Below are 25395 nucleotides of genomic sequence, written 5' to 3'. Positions count from 1 at the left end.
TGACCCCTAAAGGGCAGCTGATGCAAAAGCTTCTTGGAAGCTGCATCCACACCCAGTGGTGAAGACACAACCAACAGCAACTCCTGATGCCACCACTGAGTGGAAGGCCAGAAAGATTAGATTGTAGAGGATGTCCACCCAAAAAGGCCTTCCCAGCTCCAGGCGGGAAATCTTCAGGGACCCTGGCAACCACTGGAACCAATGCAGCATGGAGCTATGGAACTGCCACAAATAGCAGCCTGAATTCTGGGCCCCCCCCAACCGAAAATGCCAGGTAGAGCTGCTGGCTCCACATCCTTTTCATGGAGCTCCCTAAGGGCCCAGCCCCCTTGGACAGGTACAGTGGTTGTCTTTGTGTTCATCATAACTAGGTTGTCCACCTTTGGGAAGGCTCAACACTTCTCAAACTCCTCAGCGAAGGCATAGAGGCGATCAAGAGCCCTGGCCACCCCAATGGGACAAATCGAGGACTCTCACTCTGCCATCATCATGTGGATGAGGGTCTTATGAAGCAGATAAAGCTTCAGGACCCCAAGGGGCCTGCTGCAGGAGGCTCACACATAGCCAAGGCTCCCACGACCTTGTCTGCCAAGTCTCCCGCATTCAGCTGGATAGGGGGTATAATAGAGTGAACTGAAACACTGCCTCTTACCCATCCCTGTCACTGGTGTAAATAAAATATTTTCTGCGATGGCTGTGGGATTGAGGTTTGCCAGGGATGGAGCAATGAAGTAGAGTAGGTGGGGCCAAGGCAGAGCAGGGCGGAACTAGGGGCTATACTAAAATCTTCTTCTCTAAAATAGGGTCCCCTTGGCATCTTTGTAAGAGACAAGACAGTTAGATTCTAAGCTCTTTGAGCAGGGACTGTCTTTCTTCTATGTTTGTGCAGCGCTGCGTATGCCTTGTAGCACTATAGAAATGCTAAATAGTAGTAGTAGAACCCATAGGACCTACTGCCTACCAAAAGGGAGAATCCTCAAAACTGGAGTCCACGGAAGACTTCAGAGACCTCCTCTGCTCCCTCTGAAGAACCCAGACCCCCAGAATGACCAGATCTGTTCGAAAATGCTGAGCACCCACCAAGAGGATGACGGTTGGATTAGGTCCCAAGAGGGGACCTGTACACAGCCTGCTTAACTATCTGGAGCCCCAAAAAAATAAAAATCACCAGGGCCCCACCAGAACCCCCCCCCCCCCCCCCCACCCACACACACACACGCAGGTAGAGGGACCTAGGGTAGGTAGGAATGAAAAAGCCTGTTCACATGACCAAGGGTTTATTCTCCTTGTGAGTGAACAGAGAGAATTTGCCTTGGCAGGAACACAGAGGAATGTATCCATTTGAGCTTAAGGGGGCAGGGGAACAACAGCACATGTAAAATATTCAGGTTGAGAAGAGACGCTCAGATAGACTGAATGAGCTACATTTACACAAAATAAAATCAATCCCTGGCTCTGCAGACCGCTCAGCTTGTGCGGGCTAGCATGTCTACTGTGCAGAAGATGCACAAGGGTTTGCCCGACTACCTCTGTCTACTTTGGTCTGGGGCTCTGGCATATCATCCCTGGCTCTCTCTTAGTGTGCCTAGAGGGAAATTCCCTACTTAGTTATTTACAATCGCATTAGCCCCTGACAAAAGGCATAAAGCTAGCCAGGCCAATTTTTTTTTTTTCTTTTGTATATGTTCTGCTGAAGCTAGCACTTTTGAAAAGCCTGGGATCTGAAGGGGGAGCCTGTGGGGACCACACCTCTTGGGCAAGGCCCTGCAGGACCAAGCCAAAGCTACACACAGTGGCACTAAGAAGTGTGACTGGGGGGATGCATTGCAGAGCCAAGTTTTGAACTCAACCAGGTACGGTCCCCAAGACTGACCTGAGAGCAGCTGTTAAGGCTCAATCACGCTGCGTGGCCACTGCCAGGGATAGAAAGCTCAGGTTTAGGTTTATTTAATTTGATTAACTGCTTAAGGGTAATCATCAAAGTGACGTACAAAGAGTAATGAAAATCTAACATTAAAACAGAAAAGAACACCTACTGTTAATAGAAAGGAACAGAAAAGAAAAAGGAGAAGAAGAGAGAGAAAAAAACAGGTCTTCTGTATAACCATCATCAGCATGCTGAAGGTAGAGAAAAATACTGGATTCAGTGGCGTAAAAAGGGGGGGCGGTGGGGGCGGTCCACCCCGCTGGGGGGTGCAGCGGCGCGCGCCTGCTGCGAGAGTTCACTAACTTCTCACGTTCGCTGCAGCTCCCTCTGCCCCGGAACAGGTTACTTCCTGTTCCGGGGCAGAGGGAGCTGCAGCGAACGAGCAAAGTTAGTAAACTCGCAGCAGGCGCGCGCTGTGGCACCCCCCCCCCCCCCAGCGGCATGCACCCGGGGGGGGGTCTTTCGCCAGGGGGGGTCCGCGCTGCATCCGGGGGGGGGGGGGCGCTGGGCGCCGCCCCCCTAGGAATACCACTGACTGGATTGTTCCAGTGAGCACCTCTGCTTATGCTGGTGATGTCGCTGGCAGAATTCAGTATTTTCCACCTCCACCTGCTGGCAGGAAGGAATAACACCCATTTGTGCAGAACAGTGGAGCTGATGCTAAGAAAATGAGGGATCCAAAGTGTGGTCAGTGTTATTTAAGTTATTAGTGATATAGAAAAGGCAATAAGTGAGATATCACATTCTGAAGGAACACAAAAATGATACAAGTAGTTTAAAAAATCAAAGCAAATTGAAGAACTGCAGGATGACCGGACAAATAAGGGGCAATTCTATACCTTGGTGCCAAGATACAGGCACTACAATGAAGTGTGCTTAATGCCAGTTCTGTAATGGTTTCAGGGCATACCTAAGCTGTTATAGAAGATTTACACAAAGCCATGGCAGTGCACCAAAATTTATGGCTGGCAGGCATAAGTTGGAATGCCATATGTACAGCTGATAGTACCTACAAAACAGTGGAATTCTAGTGCTTGCTCCTCAAAAGTAAACAAAGCAAAAACAGAGCCAAGCTCATGTGACATGAACAAAAATGAGTGATCAAATTTAAGTGATCAATAACGATGTGGAGGCTTGGTATTTGGAACAGCTTAGCGCTATATGAGATCCAATAACTTCATAGTCAAAGTTTATCTGATGCACTCACATTAAATTTAGTCAATCATTTTTGTTCATGTCATGTGAGCTTGGCTCTCTTTTGCTTTGTTTATGTGTGCAACTATAAGTTGTGTGCCCTGCTTGGCAAAATGACCACGGCCTCCCCATACATATGCCTCCTCTCAGTTACGCACTAAGGGGCCCTTTTACTAAGCAACGTAAGCGTCTATGTGCACCCAATGCACACCAAAATGGAGTTAACGCATGGCTCTTATGGTAATTTAATTTCTGGCGCACGTCTAATCTGCGCGGACGAAAAATAATTTTTCTTTTCGGACGTATCAGACTCGTGCCAAGTGGCATTTGATGCATGTAGGTCATTACTGCCTGGTTACCGCATGAGACTTCACCGCTAGGTCAATGGCTGGCGGTAAGGTCAAAGACCCAAAATGGACGAGTGGCAATTTTGATACTGGTGCATGTACATTTTTGGCAAAAATTTTAAAAAGGCCTTTTTTACAAGCACGCTGAAAAATGGATCGGCGCATGCCCAAAACCCACACCTACACTACCGCAAGACATTTTTCAGCACACCTTAGTAAAAGGACCCCTAAGCAACTTTGGCATTTATGATATAGAACAACACCTAACACTGCACTTACGTGTATAACTACCAATTATTAGCACCTCTGACGCACATAAAAGTGTTAGTATGCTATAAATTATGCTATGCACTTGGCACCTAACATTAGGTGGACATAAAGAAACCTATCTATAATTCTGCACTGTGCAGTCTACGAATAAACTCTACCTCTTTTTTATATTTTAAATATGCACATAGTGCTCAGTGGGCACTAAGCACTATCTGCATATTTAAAATATAAAAAAAGAGGTAGAGTTTATGAATAGACTGCACAGTGCACAATTATAAGACAGATAGGTTTCTTTATGTCCATTCAGTAAGTGAACCAATAGAAACCGGAATTATATTTTTTGCCCTGGAAAAGTGTTATAACCTAACATTAGGTGCCAAATTAAAGAATGAGGGGGTTGGGGTAATTTTAAATGCATTTCCATGGGTAAACATAGTAGTATGCAGAAGTAGACTTTTATAAAAAAAAATTTTAAAAAAAACTGCCTGCCTATATGCACATAAATTAAATTTCTCTTACTTGAGTGGAGGTGTTCCAAGGGGCATGAAGGTTTTACCATTTACACACATGCTTGTAAAATGAACCAGGAAATAGTAAGTATAAATATGTGCAGGTACTTTCCATCGGTAATTTTCAAAGAGAAACAATGGGCATATTTTCCCTTAGAAAATTTGTGTAGCATATGTACCACCTGCTGCACAAAACTATCCTCTTAATGTTGAAGGCTGCAAAATGATGCACATGGAGAAGAAACAGTCTGAACTATGTAGAATTCCGACTCTGTATTAGGAACTACCACTGAGGTGTGGAACCCTGACGCTGAAATCCTTAGTTCAAATGGACAACAGAGGTAAAACAGCTGAATTATTCAGAAAACAGCTGTCAATATTTTCTACTGTGCAACTACACCGTATCGTATGCAGCTCGTTGCCCCATTTTAAAAAAGTTTAGCAGTAGTTAGAGGGACATAGGAAGGGCAACAAAAATGATTATCAGAATGGGATGGACCGGGGGGAGGGGGGGTGGGATGGGAGGGGATATAAACATAAAATTGTTATGGAGGTCATTGTGGTTTTTTCTGGGAAGGGGGCAAGCCGTATTTGAAGACGACGTTTTCATGACAGTGTTACGTTTGTGTAAATGGAACAAGTTGTAATGTTAATGGCACCATACATTAATAAAAATATTAAAAAAAAAAAAAAAAAAAAAGAATGGGATGGACCAGCTGCCTTAAGAAAAAAAAAAGGCTAAATAGGTTAGGGCTCTTCAATTTGGAGAAGACATGACAAAAGTTAATAAAACTCACAAATAGTAAAGAACAGGCTAATAGAGAATGATTATTTACCCTTTCAAACTGTACTAGATCTAGGGGAGATGTCAACAAACTAATTGGTAGCAGGTTTAAAACAAGATTTATTCTTTTTAGTCAATGCAAATTTGTTACTGAAGGATGTGGCAAAAGCTAGTAGTTTTCAAAGTTTAAAAGGGGTTGGATGAGTTTCTGAAAGACAGGTCCATTAACAACTAATAGTTTGGTAGACTTGAGAAATCACCAGCTCTGTGAATAAGCAACATGGAATGCTTTTCCCCATTGATCCCAATTGGTCATGGTTGGAAGATAGGATGCTGGGCTTGATGGAGCCTGGGTCTGACCTAAAATGGCAAGTCTTACGCTTCAAGGGGCTGCAGTAAGCATGTGTGTGATTACCACAGCAAAAAAACAAAAATGGCACAGAGGTATCCTGTTGTAATTTTGGGATGTGAGCATGTCATCCACGCACTAAAAACATTTTTTTTTGGTGCAGGGGGTGTGTCTGGGGGGTGGAGGTTGGGCATGTTCTGTGCTAATCAGAGGAGCTACATTGCTGAGCGATAACAGATTAGCAAATGCTTAACTTGTGAGCCTGTACCTCCCACATAATGGGTGGCGGTAAGGGCTCACATGTTAACCTGTTTTAATGGCCATGTGCTAATGGAGTGGAGTGGCGGCCTAGTGGTTAGAGCACCTGTCTTGCAATCCAGAGGTGGTCGGTTCAAATCCCACTGCTGCTCCTTGTGAACTTAGGCAAGTCACTTAACCCTCCATTGCCTCAGGTACAAACTTATATTGTGAGCACTCCTGGGTCAGAGAAATATCCAGAGTACCTTGAGCTACTACTGAAAAAGGTGTGAGCAAAATCTAAATAAATAAATGACAAAATTAGTGCGAGGCCGTTAATACAAAAAATAGGAAATTTGGTCATTTTATCCCAGTGGTAAAAGTAGCCTTAGTACATGGGAAAGACCCACATAAGGGCATGCTAAAGCCACTTTTTACCGCTCCTACCAAGGAAGGAACGGGGTTACGAAGTAATCCAAATACACTCATACCAGCGAAAGCATTACCGCACACCTCATGATCTCATGAACAGGAGACAGGGTTGGAAACATAGAACGTTTACCAGCCGGCTGGAGAAGATCAAAGAACTCAGCTAAGTGCACTATACATGGGACTGAGGGGATAATGTGGTTAGGCAGAAGTAGTAAAATAATGAGGGTATTTGGACATGGAATAAATTAACAATTAGTGTGGTTAAGATACTTTGATGTAAAATGTTTGATGCAAAAGTTCCCAAAACCACAGTTGCCTCTTCATGGGAATATTTAGTACCCAAACATTCATTGTAACCAAAGCCTTTCATATCTCAGTGTATAGGAAACAAATCCATACTGCCTCGTTCCATCATACCAGCCACAGCTCTTACATCTGCCTTAGTACCCCCCTCCCTTTTCTTTGCCCTCTCAAACCCCCCTCCGTTCCTCTATTTCTACAAAACATTCCAGAAAGGTTCCCTCACCACTTGCATAGAAGTAATGCCACCCCCACCCAAGATCCCTAACAAACTCCCTCCCCTCCAGTCCACATTGATATTCACCCTAAAAGATTAAACAAGGAAACAGTTAACCAAAAAGAAAAACCATAAAACCTTTCAAGCTTCAATTAACATAATCCAACAACTCCCACTTGCTCTTTCGTTTAGATACCCCAAAACCCCTCTCCTTTAATATCTTCTCATAATTTCTAAATAAAAAGACTCATTATCACCATAAAATAGTATGCACATCAGGGGCGTATCTGCGTGGGGCCACAGGGGCCTGGGCCCCCGCAGATTTCGCCCTGGACCCCCCTACCACCGACCCTCTCCACCTCCCCCTCCCTCCCGCCACCAACCCATCGCCGATCTTTGCTGGCGGGGGACCCCAAGCCCCCGCCAGCCGAAGTCCTCTCTTCCGTACAGGATGCAAGTTGCAACGCTTCCTGTTCTTCTGAGTCTGACGTCCTGCACGTACAACGTGCAGGACGTCAGACTCAGAATTTGGAACTCAGTCTGATGTCCTGCGCGTTGTACGTGCAGGACGTCAGACTCAGAAGAACAGGAAGCATTGCAACTTGCAGCCTGCATGGAAGAGAGGACCTCGGCTGGCGGGGGGTTGGGGTCCCCCTCCAGCAAAGGTAAGTGACAGCAGCGGGGGAGGGTTGGCGGCGGCGGGAGGGGGTGGAGAGTGTCATTGGTGGCGAGGGGGGGGGGTGTCTGGCAGTGGTGGGGGGGGGATCGGTGGCGCCGGGGGGGGGGGGCTAAAATGTGCCCCCTCCCTCTGGCTCTGGCCCCTCTACCGCCAGAGTCCAGATACGCCCCTGATGCACATCAATATTACCCTTTCAATGGCTTACAATAACCTTTAGTGCCACTGTAACTAAAAAAAATCAAAAAGACATTTTGCAGACTTTGGAATGGCAGATGAAAGAGTTAAGGACTTCCAAATAATGACTTTTAGTGACAAGTTAATGTCTAATTTCCAAAACATTTGTTACCCTTTGCTACACATCTTTCCAAAAGACTTGCATATTAGGACACCCATATATCAAAAAGAGTCAAAGTTCCAACTTATCCCTTACAAGACCAGCAAGAATCAATTCCTTTTCTAAAATTTTTTTTTTTAATTTAAGCAGCATCCACATAGAGCGATGAACATGGGGAACTGAGTTTGATTCCCGGCACAGGCAGCTCCTTGTGACTCTGGGCAAGTCACTTAACCCTCCATTGCCAGCCGCATTGAGCCTACCATGAGTGGGAAAGCGCGGGGTACAAATGTAATTAAAAAAAAAAAAAAAACAAGGAAAAAAGTGACCACCAAGTCATTGACAAAAAAAAGTTTAACTTGTACCACACAGTCAAAAGGACTGACACTGAGTTTCAGTTAAGCTATCTTGCAAATTATATTCCCACGCTTGCTGTGTCCCAACACAAACTTTCTTGGTCATATACTATATCCATTTATAAATTGCAGATGCTGCACCAGTTGAAGCCATAAGCTTCCCAAAATAAAGTTGGAAGCCACCAAGAATTAGAAATCCTTCCCAAATCCAGCTTGGAAGCAAGAAGTGCAATTTGAACTCCATCCAAGCAAAATACTGGGAATCTGGCAGACCAAACTCCTCCTGCAGCGTTTGAAAAGGTTTAAATTCCCTTCATTTAACAGCTGTCCCAGAAGACGCATCTGCTGACTTTGCCAAATTGGCCAATGGACTGGTTTGCCTGCTATTTGTATCCATGGATTATTCCAACATATCATTTCTAGCAATATTTTTTCTGGAAAGCAGCCATAGTAGCCATCATAACAGGGAATCTCCTCACCTTTGAATAAGAACTTATCCTTGCCATAAAGGATGGAGTGGGTCACTTCTTTTGTGTATGTGTACGTATTGATTGAGACATGTCAAAACTGCCCTATGCCCTCACTAAACTAATTTCAATGATAAAAGGGAGGCTCTGCAGTCATTTTTGATGGAAAGGAGGGTTTATATAGCAGATCCATCTTCCAGAGGTGTTTAATTCTGTATGTAAATCAAAAGCAGAAAATGAATACCTCTTTCAAAAAGAAAGTGAATAAATAACAACGGTTTGATGGAAGTAAAATTAGAATTACAAGATACCCGTGAAAAGAAAGCCTGAAGAGGACATGAAGGACAAAGGCTTTGGAGAAGAAATTATGAGTGTAGTAACCCAATTTGTCAACTGCATGAAAGCAACCCACAATTATTATAAATGCATTGCCATTAAAAATCTGGCTTTATATGCTGGACCTCTTGCTATCACTAGTCTTGCTGTTCTAAAAATATATTAGAGACTTCTTTGACCTTGGCCCCGTAATGGTCTAGCACCCAAGAACATTAATGAGAAGTCCCCTGTGTAGCTGAAAGGTATAAGAAACTGAGATGTATTTGAGCACATATTTTTACTGAAAATTATGCCTCTGTAACTATCATTCTAACACACTTCACAGCTCCTTGTTTTAAGGTTTGAAAGAGCCATACTAAGGAAATGCACATTTATAGATACAAAGCATTAAAACACCTATAAATGCAACCATATAATTTTATGCTAAGGGAGCACAGAAATATTTATTACTTACCAAAAACAGCCTTTTCATAATTTTTCCCTAGATTTATTAAATTCCGTAGCCCAGGATTGAATTGGTCCATAACATTCTGGGAACAAAAGAAAGAGCAATACAATAACTAAACGTACACATATCTTCAGTATGTAGAAATTTGCAGCAACTACAAATATAATTTACCCTATAAGAAAGCCATTTAGAAGGAAATGCAATTTAACTGAAAATAGATCAAGGACTAAAAATAAATACATAAATAAAAAAGCAAAACGAAAACATCCTTAGTTAAAACAGTGTTTTAAAACCAAAGCTGAACATTAAGGAGTTATATAAATCAGGACTTGTGAGCTATGGTTGATTAGTTCTACATCAGACTGAAGTGATCTGTTCCATCCTTGCTTAGTTCTATTTCACAAAAAAAAACCACAACTATACGGTAGCAACGTAACTAATTTTTGGTCCAAGGTGCATTTGCCAATAAATTTGGGCAAGGTGAATTAAATTAGTTTACCAGATCTGTTGGGTGTATTTCAGGGGATGGATTTGTTCAGATCTGGATTCGCTGTGGAGGCGTTGTGAGCGACAGTTCCTGTGTGGGGGATATTCGATAGAGGTTGGAGGGAGGGTACGAGGAGGGGTGGGGGGGGTTTCTTCTCCATTTTGTGGACCCCTTCTTGGTGAGGGCACTGGACACATGAGTAGCTGTGGCAGCGGGGAGCTGGAGTTCCGAAGGGGGGCTGGCTGAGACCTTCCTTTGGAGGACAAGATAATTGTAAAACTGCATAGATGGGCTTCTCCCCTCTGGTATGACACATGGTAAAGTTAGTATCCTGGAATGTGGGGGGAGGGGGGGGAAATCAATGGGCCCATTAAGAGAACCAACATTTTGCAACACTTACAACGACATCGTATAGATATCGCATTGCTACAAGAGACACATCTACCAGCTCTAGAACATTCTAAGCTCCAAACCTGGTGTGTGGCTGCAGATGCCCAAGGGAAAAAGGGAGGGGGTGGCGATTTTGGTGAGGAGGGGGTGGCTGAGAAGGTGCAGATAGTACCTACGGATCCTGGGGGGGGGGGAGATTTGTTCTAGCAGAGGTGACGGTGAATCATCAGACAATTCCAATCTGCAACTTATATGCCCCTAATTAATATGATAAAACCGTCTATAAAAAAAAGGTGATTAAATTAACTTGCTCCTTCAACATAAGCACTCTTCCGTGGTTGTTGTGGTGGTGGTGAGGGGACTTTAATGCGGTGTGGGACCCTATCATGGATAAGTACATAAGTAATGCCATACTGGGAAAAGACCAAGGGTCCATCGAGCCCAGCATCCTGTCCATGACAGCGGCCAATCTAGGCCAAGGGCACCTGGCAAGCTTCCCAAACGTACAATCAAGCCATTGTGACATCACTAATGAGGTTGGCTCTTATTGGTGGAATGAGCCACTATGACATCACAATAGGTTAAATCACTGCTCTATGTAATAAAAGTGAGCCAAGTAGAGGACATAAGTACGTAAGTAATGACACACTGGGAAAAGACCAAGGGTCCATCGAGCCCAGCATCCTGTCCATGACAGCGGCCAATCCAGGCCAAGGGCACCTGGCGAGCTTCCCAAACGTACAAACATTCTATACATGTTATTCCTGGAATTTTGGATTTTTCCAAGTCCGTTTAGTAGCGGTTTATGGACTTGTCCTTTAGGAAACCGTCCAACCCCTTTTTAAACTCTGCTAAGCTAACCGCCTTCACCACTTTCTCCGGCAACGAATTCCAGAGTTTAATTACATGTTGGGTGAAGAAAGATTTTCTCCGATTTGTTTTAAATTTACTACACTGTAGTTTCATCGCATGCCCCCTAGTCCTAGTATTTTTGGAAAGCGTGAACAGACGCTTCACATCCACCTGTTCCACTCCACTCATTATTTTATATACCTCTATCATGTCTCCCCTCAGCCGTCTCTTCTCCAAGCTGTATAGCCCTAGCCTCCTTAGTCTTTCTTCATAGGGAAGTCGTCCCATCCCCGCTATCATTTTAGTCGCCCTTCGCTGCACCTTTTCCAATTCTACTATATCTTTCTTGAGATGCGGCGACCAGAATTGAACACAATACTCAAGGTGCGGTCGCACCATGGAGCGATACAACGGCATTATAACATCCTCACACCTGTTTTCCATACCTTTCCTAATAATACCCAACATTCTATTTGCTTTCTTAGCCGCAGCAGCACACTGAGCAGAAGGTTTCAGTGTGTTATCGACGACGACACCCAGATCCCTTTCTTGGTCCGTAACTCCTAAGAAAGGGATCTGGGTGTCGTCATCGATAGATCTAAGCAGGTTTCACAGGGGCCCTATCACATCAATAAAGGGTTGAGACAGTTGGTGCACTTGCTGGATTTAGTTGATGTGTGGTGGGAACTCCATCCCACTGAACCAGATTACACTCATTTATCTAGAGCTCACACTCTACACAAGCTAGAACAGATTATATTCTAGTCTCTAAAAGTGATTTTAGTAAAGTAGTAAAAGCAGAGTTGGGACCTTATGTTATCTCTGACCATGCCTGGGTATGGAAGGAATGGACACTGGGATTTGTGAGAGATAACAGATACAGGTGGCAGTTCCCCCTGGATTTATACAAAGACCCAGGCCTTCATGAACAGCTGGTGAGCTGTTGGAAGGGATACAAGAGCTCTAATGCTGCACATACGTCACATCCCATTCTTTTTAAACTGCGAAAGCGGTACTACGAGGAGAAATCATTAGTTACTCCTATCATGTTAGGAAAGCCAGGGATAGAGAGATCTTAAGGCTGGGTACACAATTGTGTCGTGCGAGGCAATGTTTTGGGATCTCTCAGGAGGGGAGGCACCGCAAAGTGCTCGATCTTCAGGTAGCACTAAACTCTTTATTGCACCAGAGCGCGCTTAAATCTCAGATGTTTTACCGCTATTTGTTGTATAGACAAGGGAACAAAACGGGTAGACTGTTGGCCAGACTGACTCATCCTAAGGGAGGGTCTTCAAATGTTTCTAACCCTTCAAGACAAAAAAGAGGCAGAGAGTGCACTCCGATGAAGCTACTGGGGACGTTTTTCTTAATTATCGTGAGTTGTATGCTGCACCTACAAGGGATTACCAGGGGAGTTATACCTAGATAATTTGACTCTTCCCTCTCTTAATCAGGGAGATAGAGATTTTTTTGAATTCTCCAATTGAAGAAGAGGAAGTGGTGGTGGCAATAAGGAACAGTCCGATGTTTAAGGCTCCGGGAGAGGATGGATTTAGGGCGGAATTCTATAAGCTCATGGGAGAAGAGGTGGTTTCCCCTCTAACAAATTTTTTCAACAAAGTAATAGACTTGGAGATGTTGCCTTCCTCCCTTGCGCTGGCACATATTGTTGTTTTGCCCAAGCCAGGCAGAGATCCGCTGCTGCCGCAATCATATACACTCATCTCTCTTTTAAACTGAGATTAAATTACTGGCAAAAATTATGGCGAATTCGCTCGGTTACGAAAAATATCTGTAGGATCCTAGCATCTTTAGAATTCTCACAGCGCAAAGCCTCCTCGTTGATTCTTATCAGCTTCGATGCCGAAAAGGCCTTTGATCGAATACGCTGGGACTTCATGTTTACTTACTTGGGGGCTTAAGGCTTCTCGGGATGCTTTCTATCAGTCCTTAGGGCACATTATTTGGAGCCTATGGCACGATTCTTAGTAAATGGTAGGGAAACAGCATCATTTCCAGTGCGTAGAGGTACAAGACAGGGATGCCCCCTATTGCCATTGCTATTCGTTTTGACCTTAGATCCTCTACTAAGAGAGATCATGTTGAACCCTGATATTCACAAAATTCAGATGGGTACACACTGCTTTAAGGTGGCGGCCTTTGCAGATGATATCTTGGTACATCTGACAAACCCGAGAACCTCCTTGACTGCGTTACTGGATTCCTTTCATGAATATTTATTTATTACATTTGTATCCCACATTTTCCCGCATAGCAGTAGGCTCAATATGGAGATTTTGCGGGGTTCCATTTAAACTTCGAAAAATCAGAAGTTTTTTCATCCTCGCCTCAGGTTCAGGAGTTGTGGGGGCGGGAATTTCCATTTAGATGGGCAGACGGAAACTTCACATATCTTGGAATCAAGCTAGGGATGGACACTAGACAGTTGTATAGACTAAATGTGGGGAACATGTTAGATGGTACCCGCCAGACATTGGCAAGTTGGAAAGATCTTCCGCTGTCTTTGAAGGGGAGGATAAATCTCCTGAAAATGGTCCGGTTCCCTAGATGGTTATATGTACTTCAGGTGTTGCCTTTGAGATTACTCCAGAGGGATCTACTAAGTGTGCAAAGGCTGTTTAGCAAGTTTTGTTGGGGAAGGAAGAAACCTAGAACGAGAATGAGGTTTCTGTTAGGAGACTGCAGGCAGGGGGGCTTGGGAGTCCCAGGCTTGAAACTGTATAATCTGGCATGTTTGGGAGACTGGTTTGGGGACATCCAGAATCATACACCGGTGGAATTGGAGAAGGAGTTTTATGCGCCTTACTTCTTCTATTATTTGTTGCATTGCACGGTGGCACATTTACCGAAGGAATTTAGATACAGTGTGCTGTTGGGGCCCTTTCGGGAAATGTGGAAAGTTTTAGTGAGGAGAGTGTGTGGGGGGGGGGGGGGGGGGGGGGGGGGGGGGGGGCAATTCAATACTACAGACCAACTTCCCATTCGGGGGAATAGAGACTTTCACTTTGATAAGTCATACTTTTATTGTTGGATCATTGTTGGGCAAGTGGGGGAAAAGGAAGAGGGGTAATAAATTGGATATCCTCCTTTTTGGAAGACTGACAGTTTCAGGAATGGGTGGAGAACATTTAGGGTCCTGTTTACTAAGGTGCATGTGCGTTCTTAGCACGCGCTAAAAATTGTGTGCTAATGCTAGACACACCCACACCCATAGGAATATATGGGTTAGCGCATATTAATTTTTAGCACACGATAAAAACACTAGTGTGCCTACAGCGCCCTTAGATCTTTGGATATTAAGGATTAGGGTGCCACAAGTCCAGCCCTGTTTCCCTCATTGTTTAATATCTTCCTCCACCCTTTGGGGGCATTGAGTATTAATTTTGTCATCTTTATGCAGCCAGTGTACAATTGGTTGTCTTCATGACGACCAGAAATGCAGAGATATGATTTACACTGGAATCGGTTGTTGACTGGTTCTCTAGAAGTGGCTTAAATTGTTCCAAAACAGAAAGGTTGCAGGTTAGTTTAGTGTCAGAGACCCTGTAACCTGTAGTACTGCAGGTTGCTGGGTCAAACTGTGTACTTGTCAATAAGGTAAGGTCTCTGGGAGTGGAGTTAACAAGGGATTTTAGCTTGAGAGACTACGTATTGAGGATTCTGTACAGGGCATATCAGAAGTTGAGAATGACAGTCATAAGACCACAAACTGCACCAGCTTTACAGATGGTTATGCAAGCACTAGTGTTAACACACCTGGATTATTGTAATGCACTTTTCATGGAAGTGTCTGGCAAACCTTTGCAAGCTATAAGCTTTGCAAAATGCCGTTGTACATATGACTTTGGAAAGACTGCGGTGAGAATAGGTAACACCTATGTTGATTGCTCTGCACTGCTTTATGGAGGCTGGAGTTAAAGTTTTGGTACCTACTTTACAGGCTTTAAATGACAGAAGGCCACAGTACTTGGCAGGTAAGTCGAGCAAACATTGTCCAGGGAGGAATTTGAGATACTGGTCGCTCCTCCTGTTAAGAAGATTAGGAGATGCATTGCAGATCCTGAATATTTTCAGTTATGTTGCCTATTCGGTGGAATGAGATGCCTAGGGCTGTTATGTTGGAGCTTGATCAAAACGTTTCCTGCAAGATGGTTAAGACACAGCTTTTTCCAAGTGGGTAGGAAAATAGTGCAGGGTTTACAGATCCTTGGGATTGAAGTGAGGTAACAGATGGATTGTTTTTTTCTACTTGGTTTATTTTTATGTTTTTATTTTGTATGCAATTGTGTTAAAATGCTTATATCCAGGATTAATGCAGTTAAATAAATATCCCATGGCACTGATATCAACACATTTCACTTTGCATCCCATGTGGGAGGTGAGTTCTGGTTTGATGAGACCAGCATTCCCTGTTTTTTTGCAAATGCTGTGCAGCTTATCACCTGGCTTTTCATCAGGCCATGTAGACGAAGCAATCTTGACATTTCTGAACAGTTAACATTTTCCACACTCAGCTATAGATCTTGGGTAGTTATTTTAAAAGCCATTTCAGGCATCATAGGGATCTTGTTCAGCAAGGGTGATCCAATCAAGAAAGTATCTTGTTGCCAAATTGTTACCACTTGATAACGATGACTGTCTCAAGGGACATCCGACCACACAAATTCTTATAGCCTTCTTCCATCTGTAACCATTTGATTAAGTTTATCCTGGAGTTCTTTCAGTAACTCTGTATCCAAGATGTTTGGACCTCTGCTTCAAAGTCAACTCATAAAATAGATCTTGATTGTTCATCAAGGTGCATAAAAATTGAGATCAATTATTGTGATTGGATACAAGTGGGCTCTATTAACTTAAGTGGCAGGCTAAGGCAATTTTTAGAAACTGAACTCATTTGGGTTTGCTATGACAGTCAAGGCTTTATTACTATTACTTTTTACTCTTTTCAACTCACCAGAGTGTTGAAAAGAAATTGCGCTTGGAGGGGGGGGGGGGTTCAAGAAAATGCCTGTCCATCTGTCTGAGGGCAAATTAATTCCCCCACATCTTGACAGAATGGGACCACATCTGGCTTGGAGAAAAACCAGTGAAAAGACACAGTGCTTGAAAATTGGCCGGATCTGACTGGTAGTTCCAGAGAAATATAGTCCCTCTAAACAGCAATGCATTTCTATGGAAGGAGCTGTTCCAAGCAGCTACAGCATAAACATTGCTTCAATGAAACACAGCAGTTTGCTCCTTTCAAATTGTGCCTCCACTCTCCTTTCCCCTCTCTCTCTTTCATACACACATGCGCATATACATACAGATAAACACAGGTTGGATATTATTACATGACATATTACATATGTTATATTACATATTAAATTACCCAAATTGCAAAGGACTGAAATACAAAACAACTTATGCATCCAGCTTCTCCTAAGTGCACAACCATGGAATGGACTCCCTAAAGCTGTGAAAATAATCCATGACCATCTGAACTTCAGAAAATCATTAAAAAACCACCCTCTTCAAAAGGGCCTACCCCACCGATCCAACGTAAATCCCCACACCCAGCAACACAACACAACTATGATCGTACTGGACAATATACAATCTTCATACCTTCCATCCTCATGGTGCCTGATACACACCTACCTCATTTTGACCGCAATATAACCTGTATTTGTTATCAACCGACTGGTGAACGCCTGTATGGTACAATGTAAGCCACATTGAGCCTGCAAATAGGTGGGAAAATGTGGGGTACAAATGTAACAAATAAATGTGCTTTGTATATTTGCTCAGCAGGAACTATTCACCTCCCCGCTGCCACACCTAATCCCTGCCGGGCTGACTTTTAATACAATTTCACTATCTTACTTGTAAATTCTACTGTACAATCTAAGGCCTGAACCATATAGCTTTCTTAATGTTTGCTATATACAGCAACCCTTAGGGGAATAGTTGCCGTTAAGGGAATAATGCATTTTAGTTTAAGGCAATGTATGCTACACAGTACTGAGATGCAAAGCATGTAAATGCATGCAAAATGCCTCATTATTATGTACATTGAATATCACATCTTGATTGTTGACCTTTGCAAGCTGCATTATTCTGGGGGGGGGGGGGGGGGAGGGAAGACAAGCTCAAAGCTTGGCCTTATTTTTCCTGATCAGCACCATCAGACCACTACTAGGCACCAATGCTCTCAGGGAGCCCTTCTTAAAGGAGCTGGTGATGTAAAATCTAAGTAAGGTCCAGGGTTTCTAGGTCTCCTATCTGCCAGCGAAGATCCCCCCCCCCCCCCCAAAGAACACAAGGTATGCACCATTCAAGATCCTGTTGCCCCTTCCTAGCCTCCAACAAAAAGATCCTTCCCAGGCCTACCTACAGTAATCCACTGAGGACCAGGGTTATGGGGCAGGAGCAATCCCAGTGCATCCTGCCCCTGCGGGCGCAAGGTTCAAAATGGCACTGGGGACCTTTAGTTTATAGTCGTGCAATACCACCATTAGGGCTTTTTTTTTTTTTTACTGAATTAAAGTCACTAACCTGTACTACTGTGTTACCAGAGGTTTGTGACTCCTGTGGTAAAACTAAGCTGCAGTAAAATGCCATTTTTACCACATCTTAATAAAAACTTTTCCATTTAGAAACTGAACCATGCGGTGCGCTACTGACTTATGTATATGGCCTTCTAAGTCTTGGTACAGTGGTACCCTGCCTGGGGTTTAAATGTAAAATATATTTCAAACTGACAATAACATGTGATTGTTAGATCTATTATTATACTTGGTTTCATTTATTCTTTCAAAACCAATTGAATATTTGAGTTGCCACTCTTGAAAGTGCCTCTTCTCTCTCTTCCCCAGGTCTGACAGTCAGAAATGAACTTGAGCCCTAACCCTACTTCACCCACATACAGCAAGCTCTTTAAAGCTATACAATGTTAAATTTATGTCCAGATGCACTGCCATTTGTTGATCGCTTATCACAATACAGATTAACTAGCCAACAGGTAGAAAAAAATACAGAGGATGTTTGTTTGCCCCCTTCAGCACATTTCCTCAGCCCTAACACCATCATCTCCATTCATGATATCCACCTGGCTCACACCCCTCTGTCACTGCTCAGAATTCCTGCGGTAAAGCTAACAGTGCAGAACCCATACTGCCAGAACAGTGCAAAAAACTAGCTTGCCAATGCTCAAAGGAAATGGTATTCAAATTACATGCACACTATAAAAAGTGAAAGCAAAGGGTGTGTGTGTGGGGGGGGGGGGGGGGGGGAAGAACATGCTTGGTGTACACGCAGAAGAATTTCATGGTAAGCTCAGCTTGTGTGCTTCGCTTTTGGGTTTGCTGGCATAGGTGCACATTAGCACCTGTGTTCTGCACCTTTAAATATAAGCTTTTCAGTTAATTTATATTTAAGTTTAAGGAAACAGGTGCCAATGTGTGCTTTCACTTTGGGGTTTGTTCGGACTTGCACACATTTATTTCTTAGTACCGGCACTTACAGGCTTGCATGGATTTTCTGAGGAAAATCATAAGAGATCTACAACCTCTACTCCAGGAGGATGAATTACTGAAAGAGATATTCCCATCCCCACCGGTACTGGCCTTCCGACAGCCACCCAACTTAAAACACAAGCTAATCAGAAGTAAACTTCCATCACAGACTGAAAAGGAACAGAAGGGCACACTTCCCTGTAATTTATCCAGTTGCAAACTATGCCAAAACATTTCAAAGGACCCCACAGTCTTACACAAAGGAAAGATATTTAACATAAAGGAATCTTTCACTTGCTCATCTTTCAATGTGGTATATATCATTCAGTGTAAAAAATGTAACGAAGGATGTTATATTGGAGAAACAGGCCAGATGCTTAAGACACGATTCAATTTACATAGACATCACATGAACAATACTGGTGCCAGTAGGGCTCCCACCCCTGTTGGTCAGCATTTTACAGGACCAGGACACTGTACCAGTGACTTCACAGTGAGAATCCTGAAAGGTAACTTTAAAACCATACAAGAATGTAAGACCTTTGAAGTCAGAATGATTGAATATTTTAACACCCAACAGAAAGGTCTTAACAAGGATCTGGGGTTCCTAGCCCATTATAAACTATAAAGCTGTAAGTCTCTGTTGATCACCCCTCCCCTCATCGATCCACACCCATCCTGTTAGAATATCAATGGTATGCTTTGATGTCCCCATGCATACCTCCTACCCACCCCCATCCTCCCACCCTGTCAGACTGTCATAGTAATGCTTGAATGTTTTCACTTATATACACTGTCATCTAGCACATTTGCTTATTTCCGATCTGACGTAGAAGGACAACCTTCGAAAGCTAATGAAGAAATGTATTAAGTTATGTCCAATAAAAAAAGGTATCATCTTATTTTCTTTTCCATGTTTTATTTTGTTTGATTTCTATTGATAACCTTCCACTTCCAAAAGAAACCAAAACTGGCATATTTTAAAGACTGAAGAGAGGATTTCTCACGATTCTACGATTCTACCCTAACGCTGCTCCGAGCTGGGGTTAGGTTTTCAGCGGTAAAAGCAGCTGTTTTGTGCATTGTTTTCTGAGCATTGGGAGGGAATAGGAAATTACCTCAATTGCATGCTATTTGCGCTAATCTTTGGTGCGCACTATGGGGCTCATTTTCAAAGCACTTAGCCTATGGAACTTTGTAAGGCTAAGTGCTTTGAAAATACACCTCATTGTCTCCCACGATAGAGCTCTCTGAGCATTCTGCACTCACTAATACTGGCACTAGTTGACTAATGCCAGCGTTACGTTCTGAGCATTGGCCCATCTGTGAGATGTACACCCACACCTGCCTGACAGACATTTCTTCACTTGGCTAAGCTTATAAGATAAACAGAGATTAATGGGACTGTAAAGCAATAAAGATAAATCAGATCAAGGAACTTAAAGTCAATATATGAATGACACCAACAACAACAAAAAAGTTTAAAAACAAAGTTCAACTGTTTCCAGGCATTGCCTACTGTTATATTACTGTTCAAGATATAGATATGCAAAAAAAGGGGGAAATTCATAATCTAAAACTAGTGAAGGTGTTGTTGCTACCAGTTCAAAGAATTTTAGGAGCACTGATAAGTATATACATAAAAAAAATCATAAGCTGCATTAACACCCCTTTTTCCATTGGATCTTTCTGCTTATTTGATCAGATCAGGTTAATAAAAGGCACCCCCCCCCACACACACACCCGTTTACTAAGCTGTGCCAATGGCTGCCATGCATTAATGCAGACACAGCCCATTCACTTTGAATGGGCTGTGTCATCATTGCCACATGGCTTAGTAAACGGGGGGGGGGGGGGTAATTTAGGGATTCTGATTAAATTGCCTAAAGCCAATGTAAGTATCTCCCTATTTGCTCAATATGTAAAAGGCATCTAAAAAGAAGGCCATGTAAAGGAATGGATCCACAGAAGCTTAGCTGAAATTGGGTGGCGGGGGAAAGAGGGGTTGGTGGTTGAGAGGCTAGGATAGGGGAGGGCAGACTTATACGGGGACTGTGCCAGAGCCGGTGATGGGAGGCGGGACTGGTGGTTGGGAGGCGGGAAATACTGCTGGACAGACTTATACGGTCTGTGCCCTGAAAAAGACAGGTACAAATCAAGGTAAGGTATACACATATGAGTTTATCGTGGGCAGACTAGATGGACCGTGCAGGTCTTTTTCTGCCGTCATCTACTATGTTACTATGTAAACAAGTATTTAGGTATGTAGATATATATTACTAGATACACATATATGTATTTAAAACCATTTGATCTGCAACAAAAAAGTATTTTCACATTTAACAGCTGTCAAATATGAAACCAAACATTACTGATCTTTTTCAAAATGGTCTCTTTGGTTTCTCAGAGGTGGTTATTTGTCCAGGCTTTTGGCAGGCAGAGGGAATGAAGATATTGTAGTGAGGGGAGCAAGAGGGGAAAATGGTTAAAGGACTTCAGATTCTTTGTTTTGGGATTTTGCATTGTATATTGCTTGAAATTCTGGTGAGGCGAGTAATCAAATGTAATAGATACATATTTAAACCTTGAAATCCATATATATATATATATATATATATATATATATATATATATATATATATATAATGTAATTTAAACATTCCAAAATGTATTATGGACTAGGTTCTATAAAAGGCACCGAGAAATCGGCACCAAAAAATTTAAGTACTGTACTGAGCATTATTCTATAAAGGATACACACCCTTTATAGAATAGTGGCTAAGTGCATAAATAGTACCTAAGTTAGGCACTGAGTCTGTAACAATGCACATAAATTCTGGGAACGCCTTCAGGCATGCCCCTTGAATTTATGTGCTATACGATTTCTATGCGCATCATTACAGAATATGATGCATACATAAGTTCCAAGTAATGCCAATAATTATTAGCAGCCAATTAGTCAATTAATTTGCATATGCAAATTGTCAATGCACACTGATTTGTTTAGATATACTCCTGGATTCTATATATGGCACACATGTGCAAAATAGAACTCAACTAGGATATAAGAAGTGAAGGAATTTCTAACCAAAAGAGTATAACTATATAATGACAAAACAAATATTAAGCACATCTAAACTTTCTTATGAGGAATCTTTTCCTGGCCATCATATTAAATGAGAATCATGGTAGATTACATGAATTTCAGAACTATTCAGCGGGGAACTATAAGGTAAGACTAAACCAATTAGATTCTTCACTGAGCCTTTGCAATAAGCAATATGGGGGGGGGGGGGGGGGGGGGGAGAGAGAGAGAGAAGACAGAGAGAAGCCTTATTGAAAGAGACTTGCAGAATGCTATACAAATGGCCAGACTCTTACTGACTTCCTTAAACAGTTTTTTTCCGGGTTTTGCAATTACTGTAAATATTATCTGCCATCATCAAAAACAAATTGGCTCCCCTGCAGAGGCTGTTTCTTCCTGTAAATGCTAATCTCACCTTTCGGCTTTACATACAAGACCCACCCATCTCTGTAACAATAGTTAAACAGGTACGAACACGTATCCAAACATATAAACCGAAGTTTCTTTTCAGTCATATTACTGGGCATCCACTAGCCTTATATGACATCAGTTTCACTAACAATTTGTACTGGCTATATTTGTTTTTCAAATGTGTTAAAATTGCATTAATGTATTCATCACTAGATGAGAGACTATCAAATCTTTTAAATAGCCGATAAAAAAAAGTAATAAAACCTGCCACTACCTCTAAGACTACTGTCAAAACTACTTTAAACAGAATGACTGTTCACAACTTCTTTTCAGTCAGAAATCCCCTCCATATGAATACATGCACACATACAGGTTCAGTTCTTTCTTGTACTACCATCTCAATAAATAACCCAAAAATTAACAACCAAAATGTTTCTTTTAAAAAAAAAAATCACTTAAATACTTCAGCACTGCAAGTTATTTTAACAAAATCTTAACCCCCCCCCCCATCAAAATACCACCATTACCTATAGCTATACAAATCCTGAGTGGAGTGGAATGGGTAAATGCGAATTGTTTACTCTTTCAAAAAGTACAAAGATTAGTCACCCTGAAGTTACACAGTAATACTTTTAAAACAAATAAGAAAAAATTTCCAACACTGCCAGAAGATGTGGTAAAAGGAGCAGCATAGCTGGGTTTAAAAGGTTTTGGATAATTTCCTGGAGATAAACTTCCATAAACCATTATTAAGGCAGACCTGGGGAAAGCCACTGGGAGTTGTGGGAGCATGGAATCTTACTTTTTGGAATTCTGCCAAGTACTTGTAACTGGTTTGGCCAGTAAGAAACAGGATATGGGGCTAGATTGACCTTTGGTCTGACACAGTATGGCAATTCTTATCTTCTAAGAAGTTATGATTTTTTTTTTCATTTTCCATAACGATAACCGTCATAATGCACCAACCAAGGTAAACCTCTCATGGTGGTTTCAGGATGTGTTCCCTGACAGTCAACAGGAAATTTGTAACAGCGGGTGCTTTTCACAATAAGCTAACCAGATGTTTATTTAAATTCTAATTAGATCTAACCACTAATTATCAGCGTGCGACAACTTTCCATCCTTAAACAAGAAACAGGTTCGTTTTCCAGGTAAGTAGGTGGGGGGAAAACTCCCAGTGAACCATTTTCTGAAGAGGGCAGAGGAGTTGTTCTCTTACCAGCCACATCCATGTCCACTATTTTAAGAACTTTTAAGACACAGTATGCTTACATGTAAATTTCACTGGCAATAACCCCAAACTTATCTTAGAATTATTATTATAACTATAATTGTATAATTCCTTGGCACACTATATCTCCATAATCTATCTTTTTATTTCTTTTGGTTAATGTTATGTACTATTTACATTGTACTAAAACCAATCAAAAAATCTTGAAAAAAACCCATGAAATACTCAGCACTAATTTTTTAACAGTTTTGGCTTAAGCACCAATGTCAACTATTGTTAAAATTGTTAAAATGTGACTACTTAGATTATTTCTTTTAATAAACCCCAAACTCATTTGTTACAGGAAATTTCGAATCCCAAGTTTTTCATCTGAAGAAATCTACATAATCTTGAATTCACATCACCATTGAAAAAATATTTTTAAAGCTCCCGTCCACCTAAAACAAGAGATCTTACGACCCTCTTATGTTACAGAAGGGAATGCATAAGCCGCTCCAGTGGAAACTACATGGAAACAAAAACAAAAGTTTGCCAAGTGTAAAAAAAAAAAAAACCCTCAACAAAACAAAAAGTCTGCAATGCCGCTCAGCCACGTGCGGGTCTCTCTCTAGCACAGACAGGAGTTATTTCACAGTCCCCGGCGCTGCTGCACCTCAGCCGCCGCGTGACCGGTCCCGGGCTGCTGTCAGCGGCGCGAGGCGGCCGATTCCCCTCCCCTACCCGCTCCCTCGCGCACTTACTTTGTAAGTGTTCTCGGTGAGCTTGTTCACCTCCTCGGGGTCGCGAGACATCGCGGACACGCGGCCAAAACGCTGAGCGGCGCGAGAAAGGACGTGGCTCCTGTCAAAGAGGCCGAGGCGCGAGCGGCCGGCTGGCACAGGTAACCAGAGACCTCCCTCCCCCTAGTTGGTTTCGGCTCCTCTCTCTGGCGCTTTCCTTCCTTCTCGCCCCGCCTCCTTCCTTCCCCTGAAGTCGGCGGTGGGGGAGTCCCTCCCTCCTTCCCTCCGCCAGTGGCAGCGGCGGCAGCAGCAACCACCGCCGCCTCTCGCGAAGCGCCCGAGGGAGGGGACGAAAAAGCTTCGCCTCCGAAACTGTCACAACTTGTGGAACCGGAGGCGCCGCTCCCGAGTGGGGGAGGGGGAGGGTGGGGTTGTGACGTCACCCAGGAGAGGTGGCCGCGTGTACCTGCTCTGGGAGCTGAGGGGGAGGAGCGCGGGCGAGCGCGCGCCGCAGCTGCAGTCGTTCCGTTGCTCCCGTGGGGTGAAAGTGGCAGCGGGAGACTGTTCTTGCTTCGTCTCTATTCTTAGGGATTTTATTTCGTTCCCCACCCCACATCTGTAGAAACTGTCCTGTCCGTAACGTTTCTTCGCTTTCAGCAGGTAATTCTCTTTTTACTTTGAGCCAGAGGTAAAATGTCAGATAGTTAACAACATCCCAGACCCACGCCCAGCACCGGGGCGCGCCTCCGAACAGTTTGCTGGGTGACGGTGTCCTTGTGTTGCTGCAAGAACACTTCGAGCTCCCCTTGGAGCGGGACGGTGTAAAACCCAGATCTGCGGGATCCTCGGACCGTCCCCACTTCCAGCTGCTAGAAAGAAGTGTTTAAAAGCGCTGGTTTTCTGAACCCGTGCCAGTTCATCTTTAGTCTATGGCTTTGTTTTGGGCCTGGGATTTAGCATAGGCAGCTTTGTAGGGCGCAGAATTTTAAAGTATTAATCAGCCTAAATAGCCCGATTTTACTTGAAGTTGAACAGCACTTAAGGCGTTTATGTGAGTCCTACCAGGGGCGTAGCCAGACACCCAAGTTTGGGTGGGCCTGGACCCAAAGTGGATGGGCAGATCTCCACCTTGTCCTACAAGTGATTTGGTTTCTCCCTCTCTTGCCTGCATGCCATGTGGTCTTTCAAACACCCCCTCTCCCCCGTATACCTTTTAAATAGCAGATTTTCACCGGCAGCAAACAGTTGTTGGGAGTTTTTGGCTGGTGGGGCTTGGGGTCCCTGCCAGCCACATTATAGGTGTGCTGCTACTTGGTGGGCCTGAACCTAAAGTGGGTGGGCCTGGGCCCACCCTTGGCTACGCCACTGCCTACCACAACAAAAAATTCTCATCCCTTCCCCTAATTTTTAGGATTTTGTCATAGTAAGAGGAATCAAAACGTTCTCTCTTTGCTTTTCTCTGCTCTTTCATGTATATGCTTGGGCAAAGGGATCTTGATGATCAGTGCAGGAGGGGA

General features: G+C 43.2%; 1 protein-coding gene across 1 annotated transcript in view; it reads right to left on the bottom strand.

Moving 5' to 3' along the window:
• BAIAP2L1 (BAR/IMD domain containing adaptor protein 2 like 1) overlaps nt 1-24253 on the bottom strand; it is a 235666-nt gene extending 211413 nt beyond the window's left edge. Inside the window, 2 exon segments of the mRNA XM_030212059.1 lie at nt 9193-9268; nt 23900-24253. Coding sequence (XP_030067919.1) covers nt 9193-9268; nt 23900-23950 — 127 coding nt within the window. The 5' untranslated portion in view covers nt 23951-24253.
• Nucleotides 24254-25395: the final 1142 nt, after the last annotated feature.

This window comes from Microcaecilia unicolor, chromosome 8 (assembly GCF_901765095.1).
Source record: "Microcaecilia unicolor chromosome 8, aMicUni1.1, whole genome shotgun sequence".
In the NCBI taxonomy this organism is placed as follows: Eukaryota; Metazoa; Chordata; class Amphibia; order Gymnophiona; family Siphonopidae; genus Microcaecilia; species Microcaecilia unicolor.
This window is presented reverse-complemented; position numbering and strand designations above follow the sequence as displayed.